General features: G+C 36.2%; 1 protein-coding gene across 1 annotated transcript in view; it reads right to left on the bottom strand.

Moving 5' to 3' along the window:
- Positions 1-16,991, bottom strand: part of COL24A1 (collagen type XXIV alpha 1 chain) — a 342,153-nt gene that overhangs the window by 13,104 nt on the left and 312,058 nt on the right. The window contains exons 54-58 of the mRNA XM_045835493.1: positions 14,161-14,196; positions 6,345-6,380; positions 6,215-6,241; positions 2,001-2,066; positions 1,202-1,370 (exon numbers count right to left, since the gene is read on the bottom strand). Of these exons, the coding sequence (XP_045691449.1) occupies positions 1,202-1,370; positions 2,001-2,066; positions 6,215-6,241; positions 6,345-6,380; positions 14,161-14,196 (334 nt within the window). The remainder of the gene's footprint in view (positions 1-1,201; positions 1,371-2,000; positions 2,067-6,214; positions 6,242-6,344; positions 6,381-14,160; positions 14,197-16,991) is intronic.

Genomic DNA, 16,991 nt, shown 5'->3' with positions numbered 1-16,991 from the left:
AGAAAGAAGGAGCTCCTACTCTTTGTAACAGCATGGATGGAGCTGGAAAGCATTATGCTAAGTGAAACAAGCCAGGCAGTGAAAGACAAATACCATATGACCTCACCTTTAACAGGAACCTAAACAACAAAACAAACAAACAAGCAAAATATAGCCAAAGACACTGAAATAGAGAACAGGCTGACAATGACCAGAGGGGAGAGGGGAGGGAATTTCTGGGGAGAATGGGAAGGGTTTACAGGAACAAATATAAAGGACACATGGACAAAAACCAGGGGGGGTGGAAATGGAAGGGAGGTGGGGAGGAATGGGTGAGTGGGATGGGATGGGAGTAAAGGACTGAAAACTGTACTTGAACTATTAAAATAAAATTAAAAAAACAACAAACTTTTCCTTGATGGTTCTACTCTAAATTTGTTTATTTATTTTTAAGATTTTATTTATTTTATTTTTAGATAGAGAGGAAAAGAGGAAGAGGGGGAGAAAAACATCAATGTGTGCTTGCTTCTCACACGCCCCCTACTGGGGACTTGGCCCACAACCCAGGCACGTGCCCTGACTGGGAATCAGAGCGATGATCCTTTGGTTCGCAGCCTGGTGCTCAATCCACTGAGTTACACTAGCCAGGGCTCTAAATTTGCTTTTGTGTCTCTAGTTAATCAGTATTAGGGTACACTTTAGAGATGAGAAAATTCCAAGTGTAACAAACCACTCCATTTTCATAATCACTGGTCAAGAAATGAAGTTTTAAATTCCACTTTGTGTAAAAACTATAATTTTAGAAGGTATGGTGGAAGGAGTTCTATGATATCTTTCTTTATATTATCAACTTTGGTAGTCCTGACAGGTGGTCCAGTCACCCCAAAAGTCCTCTCTTCCTATTTTAATTTTAACATGGATGTGATATAGCTCAAGAACGAAGTATAAGCAAGTGATATAGCAAGGGGTGGGGGAACTTAGGGATCAATAAGGATGGGTAGTAGAAGACCTTTGTAATGTAAACCTTTAGGAAAAGATAGTTTGACATCAGAAGCATGTCTCCCACAAAGAGTCTTTGGTTCTTGAAATGGATATTAAAATGACTTCTGCCAGGGTTTTATAAAAGTAATTACTATTTGGACCAAATATACTGCAAATCTTAAACACAATGAAATGATGAAATGAAATTACACATCAGAGTTAGAGAACACCAAGAACTTACCATCGGATACTTTGTGTTCACAGTTAAGCAAATCTTTGCAGATTCGTGCTGGGTTATCTCGTGTGCCAAGAGGATTCTTGATGCTGTGCAACAGATTGCTAAGGTAGTTCAGGGTTTTGAATATCTCCGCACTGTAGTCAATTAAAGTCACTTCAGTATTCTGGTAGCTCTGCCAAGTCATCATAAAAATCATATTAGCAAAAATGCATAGAGTAGCCATCAACGATAGGTAACTCTAATGATCAACATGGATCAAGGCAGAAAAAATGCATTCCTACTGTGCGCAATGACTGGGGAGCAGGGTGTAAAAAGCAGCTGATATGCACATATAAATGTGTGTGAGTCTGATTAATTTTGATTGTGAATAGAGATTTAATTCACTCTCAAAAGTCTAGTTTTCCAAGTGGCATAAAACAATAATTACTATGTTTACTTCATAATGTTTTTAAAAGGCATACCCTGAATAACTAGAGTTTAAATAAGAAAAATAAGTAGTAATGATAGGTCTCATTTTAAGAAGTGGTCAAATTCATTTAATTATTTTCTTCTACAGCACCAAGTTCCTTATTAAGAGATTTTAACAATATGACATTTTTGTTTTAAATGCATTCCTTAAAAATATCCTGTGTATATATTTCTGTTTATTAAAATCATTTATTTTGTCCTTAAAATGGTTTCATTCTTTTAAATATGCTTTAAATATAGTATTTGAGATAAAGCTACATTTTGGCCTCCAAAGAAAATTTCTGCTTAATTTGTATATTGAGACTGCCAATGTAAATAAAACCAGATATATTACCTCCATCTGTAGGGCAGCATGTGATTCAATCAAGGCTTGAATAGCAGCATTGATATCCATTTGTTTCTGTGTAAAACAAAACCATTTGAGATCAGCAATAAGATCAACACTGAGTGCTCTAAAGTAAAGGCTATAAATTCTGAAAGCTCTGCTGTTAAAAGTATACTAGACTTATTATCTGAAAATGGCTGGTACCTCTTATGGTTGGACAGATCTTGCACAAATTGCCTGGCTATCTGAAAGAACAATATGCTGCCTTTATCCAAATTTCAAAAGTCTCCTAATTAAAACAGGACCAAAGTCTAGAGCTCTCAAATGAAAAACTATTTGTCTCTGCTGTGTGAAAACACACCAAAAGTTACTCAAATGGAAGAAGAATGAAATATGATCCCCTCAGTTAATAAATTGTAAAGTGGAGAATAAATAACTGTAATAATTTTTAAGTTACATTCTTGGAAGGAAAATAGAATAAAATACTACTGTCTTGAGGTAGTCACATTAGTTTAATCTGATACTTCTGCGGTCTTAAAAACAATTTCTAAAGTTGGAAAATGTACCATTAGTCCCAAAAGAAATAATACAGTATAAATCCAATCTCCTCCTGCATTTAATAAGAGATATTTTTAGAGAAAAGACTCACATAACCATTAGTAAAAGTATTTCTGTATTTTAGTTTTTTTAAAAAAACTTGGGAACTAAGAAGCATGTGTTGGGAGAAAGTTCTGAGAAATTGCATCTGTGTAAGCAGATCAAGCAATCTAATTTCCTTCAGAATAATTGCATTGCTAGTAATCTTTTTACTTAGAGGTCTATATAATAGAACTGTTTTCAACAGATCTTTCATAGCTCATGGTTGGCAATTTGAAAAACTATTTAAAATGATGGGATAATCAATAAAATGGACTTTACCTTGCCTCAACATGTGATTTTCATGTTGGAAAATAATTGACTCATTCTGTGTGTGTGTGTGTGTGTGTGTGTGTGTGTGTGTACATACACACACACTGCCAAACACTATGATACAAATTGAGGAGAGAATGGTAAGCAAAAAAGAAGCACTTCTTGTGGAGCTGAAGTTTAAATAGAAAGGCATGAACCAAACGAACTAAAAAATACATAATAACAAATTGTGATTTGTGCCATTAAAGAAAAGTATGTGAACCTGTGAGAGAAAGGAGAACTCTGAGCCAACTCTGGAAGATATAAGAGGCTTGGAAGGGACAGATCAGAGAAGGCTTCCCAAAGGTCGTGACATCTGAGCTGAGATATAAAGAACAAATACGAATTACTACAAGAAGGGCTGGGATGGCTTTCCAGGCAGAGGTAACAGCCTCACACACAGACTATTAGACAGACAAGCACAGCCTGTACACGCAGCAGAAAGTGTTAGCCTAAAAAGTTCTGTGCAGGTTAAATAATTCTGATCCCCGTGCCTATGAGAACGGGGAGATTTTGGACATGAGTCACACAAAAATATTGGCACTAAACATAGGCAACTGAATTAAGCACTAAACAATAGTCACCTTCATATTTCCCAGTTGGTTTGCAAATAGGGCTTTAGTCTTAAAAACCTAATGGAGCAGTTCTCAGACTTTGCACAATTAGAATCCTTTTGCACTTTTAAAGATTATTAAGGATTGTAAACAACTTTCATTTATCTAAGTTATAACTTTTAATATTTAACATAGAAATTAAAACAAATTTTAAAACTATTTATATTGACTAAGAAAATAACTCTATTATGTGAACATAAAATATTTAAAAATTTTTTCTGTTATTGACGTTCAAATAGAGTTGTCTCCATTTTCCCACCACTACTTTCCCCCGTCCTACCCACCCCCACCTCCCACCCTAAATCCTACCCTCCCTTAGCTTTGTCCATGGGTCCTTTATACATATTCATTTACAATGCTTTTTCTTCTTTCCCATGTTATTTCCCTCTCCCCTCCCCTCTGGTTAATGGCATTTTCCAAAACAAAAATAATGTGATAAGAGTGGTACTGTTTTACACTTGGTACATCTCTTTAATGTCTTGAATAATGTCCCTTATTTGCTTCTGTATTCAATTTGTTATATGCTACTTTAGTTTAAATATATGAAACATCATTTCAGCCATTTTAAAGTATCCAATTCAGTTGCTTTTGGTAGAATCACTATGCAATGCAAAAATTACCATTATTTAATTTCAGCACATTCTATCAACTCTAAAAGAAACTCTGTACTATTAAACAGTCACTGCTCATATTTTTCCTATTCTATTTCATTAAAACATGCTAAATGGTATCATTAAATTGGTTTCATGATTCACTAATAAGTCATGTAATAGTCTGAACTAATTACTAAATAATTATTAAGACAACTTCTATCTTTAATTTCCCTCCAAGCAAAATCTTCTAGCTTGGAAGATTCCCACTGAAATTTTCTAAGAGATATAGCTGGCTTTATTTATTTATTTATTTATTCATTCAATAGGCACTTATTAGGAGCTTGAATGGGAAATAAAAAAAAATAGTCCCTACTTCAGAGAGTTCACAATCTAGTAGAGAAAACTGGCATGAAAATAAATGAGTATGAATGAAGAGAGGGAAATGATCAATTCTCTCTGGCAGTGTGAGAAGGGGTCAAAATTCAGAAGAGTTTCACAGAAGATGTGACCATAAGTTGAGTTTAGAAATACCATGTAGGTATATTCTCACTGTCATTTAAACTCTTGCTCTAGAAGTCTTTTCTCAGGACTGCACAGTGCCCTCCCTGCAGCACATTCTGCAACCACCGCAAGGACAGTGTAAGGAAGCCAGGTGTCATGTGGGCCAAGGAAAGGAAGATGGAAAGGAGAGAAAGAGAAGGAAACAACAAAACCAGTATTACTTGAGCAACTATAATCTGTCAAGCACATATACTTTCTCATTTAATCCTCCTAATAATTTCTCAAAGTATATGTTCTTATGCACATTGTGTTCAGGGCAAAATACCTCCCATGTGTCCCACTTCATTTCAGCTGTATAGGAACACATACAAATATTGTCCAAGTGGGACAAGAATATTTTCCCCCAAAGCTTGGTTACTTCAGTGTGAAAATTTTCAATAAACACTTCTAATTTGCCAGTGATGTATGATCTTTTAGAACAGGTTCTTTCTTAGGAAGGCAGCTATGATAGTTATATCAAAGTCATGAGGTTGAAAGACAATTGATGAAGGTACTAGTGACCCATGTATTGTGGGAACCCAGGGGAGAAAGAACAGAGAAGTTGAAAGCAATTTAAAGATTTAAAGACAAACATTTACATTGATGTTTGCTCCAGGGAAGGTTTCAATCTCCATTAATCAGGTGGATAGAAAGGGGAAGTGATTTTTAAAAATCATAAATAAATCTCACATTGCCAAGGAGACAATCTTCCTTTTGGGACTTTGCTTGAAAGTTATTCCCTATCCTTATGAAAAGCTGAGAAGCATCAAGAGTTCCTGACCTTCTGAGAGTAGGCCATGGTTATCCACCAACTAGAACTGTTCAAGATCCAAACGACACTACAGCAGCTTGTGGAAGTAAGTAAGGCTTGGAAAGCACCGAACTGGCCTTTGTTTGGGACAGTGAAGCCAACAGTGAATCTCATTTCTGTGTGAAATCTAACCAAGAACCATTGTATTTGACCAGGATGCTGTAGGAGTGGGGTGGGGCGTGGGTGTGGAAGATAAAATGGATACAAGTATAAGGGAAACTGAGCTTGGAACATTGGAGGCCAGGATAACAGCTGATAATGAAACAACAGAAGCATTGCCTCAAAAATAAGGGTAGCAAGCTTTGGGTTGTAATAGGTAAAGAACAAATACATGAGAAGTCTGAGGGCTTCTATAGTGACCAGCAACTAAGAAAGATTCATGTAAAGCTTAAAAAGTGGATAATTCTGGCTGGCAAAAAAGGACATTTAAAAATGAAGAACTAGGACCCAGAAATATGAAGAAATGGAGGCAGTTAGTATTTTTTGACCAGTTATTATGTCAGTCACTGTACTGAGTGCTTTACTTCTTATTTAAAACCATTTCCATTTCACACACAAGGAATCTGGGGCTTGGACTTGAAGTTATTGTAGCTGGGAAGGTTCTACACCAGATTAGCAAAAAGAACAGAGGTAGGCAAGCGGGGCACCTAGGGAGTTAACGGAAGCTTTAAAAAGTTAGCATGATATACTGAGATAAACAAAACAAAAAAAACTTACTCTTGGGCCTGGTGCTCCAGGTGGACCCTATAACATAACAAATTTTAAAAGTTTTTATTTAATAGGTATCTGAAGCCAGGTAAACATGTAAGCATCAATGATAAACAGATATAAGTATAAATAAACTCACTGGAGGCCCTGGTTGACCCCGTGGCCCTTGGGGACCCTAGGATAAATGGAGACAAAGCACAGCATGTATACATTATGCTTCTGGATGGTGTAAACAAGACAACAAGGATCCAACCTCGGTCACTGCCTTTTTGTGTGAGGCAGGTCTTAAGATACAAAGTTGTTTCAGTAATTTGAAGCTATATGCTATTGCATTGAGTTTTCACCCACGTTCATGAACAAGCTGGATATTTATTTTCATGTATTATTAATGTTAAAAACGGAATTTATTCACTTTAATAAACCATTATAAATATAACATTTAAAAATGTTAACATTGTCTAAGTGTGTTTTTCCTGTTATTTCTATGTACTACTCACCTAATTGTCAAATGAAAACTTCAGTGTTCTCAGATGTTTATTTTTTCTTCCACATCCATCTACAATTTGGTTATTAACTACTATTCATTTCACCTCCAAATCTCTCCCAAATACTGTTTGTCCATTCTTACAGCAACTGTCTTAGTTTTATGTTAATCGTGTACTGTGAATTGAATGTTTGTTTCCGCAAGTTCATATACTGAAGTTCTAAACCCCAAAGTGATGATATTTGGAGGTGGGGCCTGTGTGAGGAAATTTGATTACTCGGAGCCCTTATGAATGGTAGTGGTCCTATAAGGAGCCATGTGAGAGAGATGATCTGTTTCCCCCCACCATGTAAGGATATAGCAAGAAGGTGGCCTTCTAAAAACCAGGAAGAGGACCCTCATCAGACATCAAATATGATGGCACCTTGACTTTGGACTTTCCAGCCTCCAGAACTGTGAGAAATACATATTGTTGAAGCCATCCAATTGATAGCAACTTGTTAAAGCTGCCCTAGTGAAGACATCACGTTTTGCCTGGGCTTGCAATCTGACTCCCTGCTTAGTCTCTACCATGTTAACTATATTCTACTTATAAAATGGAAATATAATTCTCTGATTATTTAGTTAAAATCATTCATTGGCTCTTTATTGCTTAGATAACAGAGTATGAACTTCTTAATAGTGATAGCTACCATTTACTAAGAACTCACTATATTCCACATATTGTGTGGAATGTGTGCTTATTTATCAATAACTCACTGAATGCCAAGTTTTGTGCTTGCTTTCTATTTACAGTCAAGAAAACAGTAGTTAAGTAACTACAAATAGGGGGCAGTTAGGATGAAAATTCAAGTCAACTAGATACAAAAGTATGTTTTAAGATAGTGTGCACCTCTGCCTCTCTTCAAAACCTGGGTCTCACTTCCACTAGCTCCCCTCAACACATCGACACTCCATCTATAACCAGCTACTTGTGGATCCCTGAATTTTCCAAGCTTTTCACATGGATTCTCTTGCATGTGCTGTTTCCTCACTAAGAATATTCCTTCTTACATTTTCTATCTGTTTAACTCCCATTCCTCTTGCAATACTTCTTTAAAACTCCATACCTAACCTGCCTACCCCCACATCACCTCCCTCTTGCTTAGCTAAGCACTTCTGCATTCCACAATACATTGGAAAGTCCCTAGGGACCCTTGAAAGTGAGTTAGCCATCTTCATTTCCTGGAACAAGAATAGTGCTTAATACACAGTAGGTGTTCAAAAGCTGTTATTGAACAAATGAAAAATATTAAAATTAGCTAGTAATAATTTAGAAATTAGGATAGTTAAATGTGTATAGTAAAATGTGAAAAGTTATATTGAAATTTTCCAAAATAATACAACAGTAATTACAACAGAAGGGTGGCTACCAGAAGAGAATGGGGAGGGAGGAGGGCAACATGGGTAAAGGGGGTCAAATATATGATAACAGATGGAAACTAGACTTTTTGGGATGATCACACAGTAGGGTATACAGGTATTGAATTATAATATTGTATACTTGAAATTTATATAATGTTATTAACCAATGTTACCTCAATAAAATTAAAAAAAGGATGTCCACTCAAAATTTGATTTGCTTGATGGCCAACTGAATGTTATGGTTGGAAGATGGAAAAGCAAAATTTATCTTTCATTGAGTTTTGAATAAATTTGATGCTATGCTTCACATGTATTAAGCATGTTTTATTGCCAAGGCTGTTGATTCTAAATATATTGTGACGACTAGAACAAACAGCACATCGTAATGTAAAAAGGGTAGAGTACTCCAAGACCATGCCCGATGGATACTTCTTAATTTGCATAATACATGATTATAATTTACAGCAGAGAATGTCTAAATCATGTACCTCAGAAGATGCATGGTAAGTTATATAAAGGTTATTTTGGAGACAGCCTTTTAAGTATATAGAGGCTCAGAGTAGATTTGGCTGTGTATGCTTCTCTATTCTGGATTAACAGGGTAGAAATAAACAGTTGACATTTCACCCCACTTAGCATATTTCTGACACTTTCAAAAACCTCTCTGATGATTCAGTACAAAATACATATCTTCTCTTTGATCTTTGAAAGGGAAATTTATCACAGAAAGAAGAAACTATTTCTACTGCTGATTTTACTGAGCTCATTGCAGCTGGTTTCCAGAGTAAGCTGCATCACCACAAATATGCTCGAACGAAATGCTGCAAACCAAACAAGACAGGGCAGGGCAACCCTGGTGAAACAACTGCACAGAACGGGGCAACCAGCCTCGTCCAACAAAGTATTATTCCAACAATTTAACATTTCTTAGTTCTTTTTTTATTCTTCTCACCAGTGAACCATTAAAGAAAAGTAATTCACTCTCTCTGTATACTATATAAAGCAGCTAATAATTAAACTATGATTTTCTATGTTAATTTCCTCAATAGAATCAAATTGATGTGAATGGTTATGGTGTTTTTTTTTCTTATAGCCAAATCACTACCTTTGAAAACAGACTCTTTCTTGGTTAATTCCAGAATCTACTGATGATCCTCCAAAAATAATATATTTTATCACCAGACTTTGAAAATAATGACAAATCCATGTCCTCAACCTGTGCATTTAGATTTTGCATTTATGTAAATGAATTCATGATTTAGCTTCATAATTTTTCAGCTGCAGTAGTTAAAGAGAGCTTCCCTTTTCTCCCTTGTAAGTCGAGAAGCTTGCATTACAGGAGGTACAGCAACAGCAGCACCCCTGGTGTTAGATCCCACTAATGGCTCTCCCTTCCCCAGCTGCAACAACCAAAAATGTCTCCACACATTTCCAATGTCTCCTGTGGGGCAGGGACTGAATAGCTTTTGCTTGAGAACCACTGGTTTAGAGGGTTTAATTGGGAGTTTAATTAATATTAAATAAGATTTATTGGACAGTAATATAACTAGGATAGAATCAGTGAATTACTTAAAAAATGACTCAATCATGTTCTAAAAGTGTTTGGGGCCTGATAGAAACCAGGAGATTTTTGTAACCTTTCAAGTTTGTCCTTAACCCAACAATTTTGAAGTAGGGGGAGAGTAGGGACTTCTACATGCTACTTACTTGGAAGTTTCCTCAGAATATCACAAAACTCTGGTTCAATTTAAAGCAAAAATTTTCAACCTTTTTCATCTAAAGTCACACATACTCTAATTATTAAAATTCTACAGTACACCACAAAATATATTTTTTGCCAATCTGACAAGAAATGTAGGTATAATTTTTATTCATTCACACCAGATGGCTATTGTGTTGGCTGTTGTCATTTTTTTAATTTGACAATCTAATGGAAAAAAGGTCAGTGGCCCTGACTAAATAGTCAGGTATTGCATGTTTTAGAAATTCTTGTGGTATACCACCATGCCTCTTGCAGCACACCAGTTGAAAATCACTGATTTAGTGTAAATGTATGAATCCAGGGACTTATTTTTAAAATAGCACATAAGCAGGCAGGCAGGCCTGAAACAAGTACAGAATAGAAAGGAAAGGAACTCTTTCATATATGGCCAGAGAAACAGATCTCTCAATGGTGAAGAGGACCTAGTTGAGATCAATACTACAGTTCATGATATCAAAGTGTATCAAAAAATGAATCTTCCTAACCAAGAAACCCAAACTTATGCTAAAGGGGATTCTTTTCAAGTGTCGTTTAATGAGATTTAAACTTCTTTGTTTTTAGGGACTGAATCGTGATGGTATGAAATTTGGTAAGAACAGCATAGCCTCCTAAATTCTTATACTAGCTTTATGGAAAATTTAAAAATAAGATTTGTAAAGCCTGTAGAATTACAGAAAAAGTCTTAATGGAGTGTAAAAATGTTAACCTTTTTATAAAATGCAAGCAGAAAGGCTTACTTGCACATTTTTGGGATTAAGTCGATTGCAGATGATCTCTGAGGATTAAAAGATTACTTTTATAAAGCCCTTTACACTATAAAGGAATCAAAAGAAGAAGGGGGATAAAAGACATTTAATGCCAGTTATTCAATAATAAAAACAGAGTAAACTAATAATACTAATGTGCTCATTAATCCTTTTATTCAGCACCAATTTTGTGGTCTACACTAATTACCATTTTTCACCTCCTCCTTGGATACTGGAAGTTTGCACCTTAATTATGAAGAGGACTATAGTAACCCACAGAGCAAAAGACTAACAACCATATTAATTCAGGAAATACTACTTTACTGGCTAGAATTGTAAATACTTGTTAATTTTAGCTTTTAATTCTAGGGAATAATACACATTGATTAATCAATTCGCTTCTCAAATAATGCCTACCACATAGCAGGTTCTGTTCTGGACACTGATAACCTCTGTATCAGACAAAGTTCCCTGCTCTAATGAAGTTTAAATTCTAGCAGAGGACAGAAAATGAATAATTTCAGTTAGTGCTAAGTGCTATGAAGAAAACAAAACTGGGTATTCTGAGAGAATGACCAGCAATAACAAGACAGGGTGGTCATGAAAGGCTTCTCTAAGGTGATGTTTGAGCAGACACCTGGATAATAAGGTAAAACCGGTCATTTGAAGAGGAGGTGAAAGAATATTCTAGGTAAAAGGAAGGTATGTTCCAAAGAAAGAAGGACCTTCATCACAGTTGGCAAAGGGAAAGTGGTGCATGAGACTGGAGAAGTAAACTGGGCCAGCTCATGTCGGGCATTGTAGAGCAAGTGAGGAACTCAGATGTTATTTTCAGTACAAGAAGGAGGCATAAGGAGGTTTTAAGAGGGGAGTGATGTGATCTGACTTATGCTTTCACAATATCACTCTACTTGCTGTGTGATTCTAAGTGCAAGAAGGAGACAGAGGGACATTTTAAAGAGAGGAGTGATATAATCTAATTTACCCCTTTATAGTATTACTCTGCCTGCTAAGTAGAGAATGGATGGTAGTGGGGAAAGTGGGAGAAACAAAATGAAGACTGGAGTCCAGGGGAGACATCACGGCCATCTAGACAAGAGTGCCAGGGATGACGAATGAGGGAAGTGGGTGGATTCAGAAGAGTCACTGGAACTGACGAGAATTAACTTCCGCTTTAAAGAACCATTATCTATGTTCTATGCATTTGCTCTTCTTTTATAAGGGGCTCGTTTATTTATTTATTTTTTAGGTAGAATCACAGACTCTTACAGCTGAAAGAGACTCTAAAGGCATACTCTAATTCCCTACTCAGGGTAGGAATACTAGTCCAGTAACTCAGAGAAATATAAACTTCTACTGACAGATACTTGCTCTCTCACAAAACTATCTTGTTTTAAAACAGTTCATTATTATATGACAGCTCATTATAATATGGAAATTGGCTTCAACATTCCGTACGTTTAGTCAGAAAGTACCTACTTGGTGATATTATGTGCCAAGTTCTTTTGTAGACTGGGGATTACGTGGTATTACAAAATTCACCATCTCTCAGAGAGCTAAGCACAGGAACTGAAAATTCCATGCAATAAATAAACCATTTAAATTTTATTTTCTAGAGTTACTCACATACATTCTTTCTTCCTTGAGACAATCTTTCAAATATTTGAAGACACCTATCACATCCCAACACCCCAGACTTCTCTAATTATTTTACTAATAATTTGTTAAATACTTATCAAATACCCACTGTAAGACAGGCACTGCCTTAGGTGTTGAGGACACGGCGTTAAAACAAACATGAAATGTTTGTGTCATGGAGCCTACATTGCACTGTGGGGGGATACAATAAGCAAAAAATCCTAACACATATGTAGCATGTCAGGTGGCAAGGAAACAGATAAAGGAAAAACAGGGAATCTCAGGCAGGTGGGGGCATTGCTATTTATAGACTGGTCAGGAAAGTCCTCTCTAGTAAGTAGACATTTAAGCAAAGAACTGAAGAAGAGTTGCCAGGCACTGTACTGGGTTCTGGGTACCAGGTATTAAGTCCACAGGTGGCAGGGGGGTGAGGCTTAAACAATAGCAAGGCCACCCTGAACAAATGATCTTTTAATTGAAACTTCAAGATAAGAAGGAACTACAGGAATAAACAGTACCGATGAGAAAAAGCAAGTGCACAACCCAGGCAGTCACAAGAGAACAAGGAGAATTAGGAGAGGGATGATCAGGCTGCAGTGTGGCAAAGACTAACTATTTCAGGTATTTCAACTGGATTTTTTGGAACATGGGTCTCAGACACCACCAATCTAAGAGAGCCATCCTCCGAACATTCTTTAATTTTGTCCATGCTCCCCTTTGGGGATGGCCTATCTGTTGCCACTACCTGCTTTAATCTGGATGCTGTGTTTCTACCAGTGCAATGTAAGATTGCTGGCATAATCCATTGGATTTGTAATTCATCAGAGCCAATTTTTTTTCACATGGAATAGTTGTGACATTGACATAGATACTTGAGGTTTTCTCATCCTGATGGCAATTTATGTCCCATCTGGAGAGGGTGGGTCATGGAGGCAGCTGAGACAGACAGGTTTGGGAAATGGGCTAATCCCACGCCTTCCTCCATTTCCCTTCCCCTCTCTTCTCCTGGGGAATCTGGCTTCATTGTGTGCATACGTCCTTGCTTTCTGGTCCAGTAAGTCTGCTGAGAAAATGTGAGGACTGTATTTTTGCAAATTAAACACATCTATTTTAATGCCCTTTGGAGATTTTTAGGCTATCTGAAATCACATAATTTCCATTCTTCTGCTAATTAATATAACTGGAACTTGTTCTGCAGCTCAAGCATACCCCACAGTGCAAAGCAGACATCTCGGCTGTCACTGTGTAATCATACTACCTTTTCATCAAGACTTCGCTGCTATCTCTAGTTTATTCTTATGTGCCTTCTGTTCTTGGTTTCCAGCCCCTTCATTTCACTCCATGCCTGCCTTGTTTGTGGCTGCTGCTTTATAAAGTTCAATAGGTCTCCGCTGGAAAAGTGGCCCCTTTACAGAACATCTTCTTTAACTCAGAAGAACTGACATTCAGAAAAGCAGGAAATAGTGCCAGCAGGAGCCATGTACGTCTCCAAAGAGCTGTGTATCTTTTTGCCCAGTTGTTCACCATTGTTTCCGACTGGCTGAAATATAAAGCCTACAACCAATGATTTGCTTCTGCTCTGCAGCCCTCTTGGTTCTGACTGGACATAATGGGTATACACCTAGAGCGGCTTGGCAGTGCTCTTGGGGCACTGGTGAAGAAAGCTCATACCTCTTTCCCTGATGCCTGATAAGGAAAATACTCCATTTCACACAGGGATCCAAGAAGAATGTGACAGGCAGGTTCTTAAATATGTTTAGGCTGTATCGGGTTTCACTGCTGTATGCTTCCTGAAAAATGTAACTTTATTTTTACTCCACAAGTACTAGATACATAATGAACAAATCAAGGTCTTTGCTTTCATGAAGCTTACAGCTTAGAGACAAGTGATAACTATAACCACAAATTTAGTCAAACTTACAGTTTCACCTCTAAAGCCTTTTTCACCTCTGGGTCCCTAAAAAGAAAAAAAAAGTTATGTTAGTGGTATTAATAGTTATTTATCAGTTGTAGTTGAGGTTGTAAACAGAAACATAATTTGTTTTTCTTTTTTTTTATTCTAGCAATACTTGTTTAGTAAATTTATGTAAATTTTAGTTTTCTCTCCTAAGTAAAACAACAACAAAAATAAAAATAGTCTTTTCATTTATCATATACCTGTTTCACAATCCCTAGCTCCACCTTAATGTGAGACTGGGATAACAAGCTACTTATTTATTCAATTAATTCAAAATAGCTGATTGACAGTTCGACACAAAACAATTTGGAAAGGAATGACAGGTTGAGTTCTTCTGATATTTGTTTTCCTCGGCCTTGGAGAACCTGGTCTCGAGGGACGTTTCCTCCTTAATCACCTTTGCACTCTATTCCTCCTTCTACTCTATATCCCACAAGTTTTAATGTGTTACATACATTTTTATTCAGTTTAAAATATTTTCTTTCTTTCAAACATCCTCTTTGATACATGGATTATTTAGACATGTGTGGTTTATTTTTCAAGTGTTTGAAGATTTTCCTATTATGTTTCTGGTTTATAGATTTTTAGTTTAGTTCCATTATGGCCAGAGAAAACACCTTAGACTTCAGTTCCTTAAGTTTAATAAAATTTGTTTTATGTCTCAGAATATGATTTGTTCTGGTGACTGTTCATGTGCACTTGAAGAAAATGTGTATTCTGCTGTCGTTGGGTGGACCTACTGCTTTTAAACTTAATATTTTTGTGTTCTTCCTTGTGGAAATTAGAGATGCAAGTTTTAGTAAAAACATGAGATTATACTACTCACCTTTTCTGTAATCTGCATTTATTGTTCACAATATAATATGCATGTTCTTCCATATCAATCCACATTCCTCTACGATAGTTATAATGCTTATCTGGTATTTAATAAACTATTACAATATTTTGTTGAATTTCCTATTAGACTTTTTCTAATTTTTTCATGGTAAATAATACTGTGATAAATATCTTTGTACTTTAAAAAAATTCTGATATAAATTATTTTGAATGGTTGTTTGAAACTGCATGCACACTACAACAAATGGGAGGGCATATTTCTGCTGAAGTGTGCATGTACTGTCATTTTTTGTTAATCTTATAAGCTAAAAAGACTACTTCATTATTTACTCACCATTTATATTACTTCTCTATTTCCTATCTTGTCCCTAAGCCCATTTAAGACTAGGATGTTAACTTTTAAAAACTGATTTTGAAGATATCTTTACAGAATTCTTTTTATATCCTCTACCACCACCAACCCAGAGCTAACAAGCTGGTACATATCTTTTTATACTTTTATCTGTTTTTAAATTGTATTTTATGGTTTATATTATTACAGTTGTCCCTGCTTTCTCTCATTTTGCCCATTTCTACCCAGCCCTCCCACCCCCAGGCGATCCCTGTATTGTTGTCCATGTCCATGGGTCATGCATATATGTTTTTTGGTTAATTCCTTCACCTTCCTTCATCCAGTGCCCCCTCCCATCCCCCTAAGAGCTGTCAGTCTGTTCCATGTATCTATGCTTCTGTTTCTATTTTGTTTGTTATTTTGTTTATTATATTCCACATATAATTGAGATCATATGGTATATGTCTTTCACTGACTGGCTTATTTCACTTAGCACAATAGTCTCTAGGTCCATCCATACTATCACAAAAGGTTAACAGTTCCTTCTTTTCTACTCTTGCATAGTATTCCATTGTGTATATGTACCACAGTTACTTATCCACTCATCTACTGATGGGCACTTAGGCTATTTCTGGATCTTGGCTATTGCAAATAATACTGCTATGAACATGGGGGTGAATAATTTTTTTTTTGGTATTGGTGTTTCAAGATTCTTAGGATATATTCCCAGAAGTGGAATCATGGGTCAGAAGGTAGTCCCATTTCTACAAAAGAACTAATACAACTCAATACCAGGAAGACAAACAAACTAATTAAAAAATGGGTAAAGGACCTCAATAGATAGTTCTCCAAAAGGGACATGCAGATGGCCCATAGGCATATAGAAAAATGCTCAACATCACTAATCATCAGAGAGATGAAAATTTAAACCACAATGAGATATCACCTCATGCCTGTGAGAATGGCTACCATTAATAAGTCAACAAACAAATGATGGTGAAGTTGTGGAGAAAAGGGAACCCTAGCACACTGTTGGTGGGAATGCAGACTGGTGCAGCCACCATGGAAAAGAATATGGAGTATCTTTGTTATATTATTTTCTAACCAAATATTGACAAACATATTTACATATGTACAGAGTGACTGATCATGGTTTATAATATTGATATCATATTATATACTCTTCTATGCATCAGATTTTTCATACTTAACCACATGCCATAAAACTTCAAGTCAGCCAAACTAAACAAATTAGTTATTTTTTAACAGCTGCATTATATTCCATAAACTGGTTAGACCACAAGTTATTCCATGATTCTTCTACATATGAGCATTTATGTGATTTTAAGCCTTTGTTGCCAATAAAAACCATGCTGTGAAAAAAAAATCTCTGTAAAATTTCTTTAGTATATTGGGTGCTTTTATTTCTATGGGACAAATTCCTCTAAGTGGAACTCCTTGATCAAAGGGTATACAAGGTCTGTCCAGAAGGTATTCAGTCATATAATATGAAAAACAGAGATATTTATTGAAGGTACAAGATATAAGAAACATTGGACACAGGACAGTGATGCCTCAGTCTCCTTCAAAGTAGGCACCTTGGGACCTCACACTGTTCTCCCCATCA

This window comes from Phyllostomus hastatus, unplaced genomic scaffold, assembly GCF_019186645.2.
Source record: "Phyllostomus hastatus isolate PE091 unplaced genomic scaffold, TTU_PhHast_1.1 phas_contig_209, whole genome shotgun sequence".
Taxonomy (NCBI): domain Eukaryota; kingdom Metazoa; phylum Chordata; class Mammalia; order Chiroptera; family Phyllostomidae; genus Phyllostomus; species Phyllostomus hastatus.
This window is presented reverse-complemented; position numbering and strand designations above follow the sequence as displayed.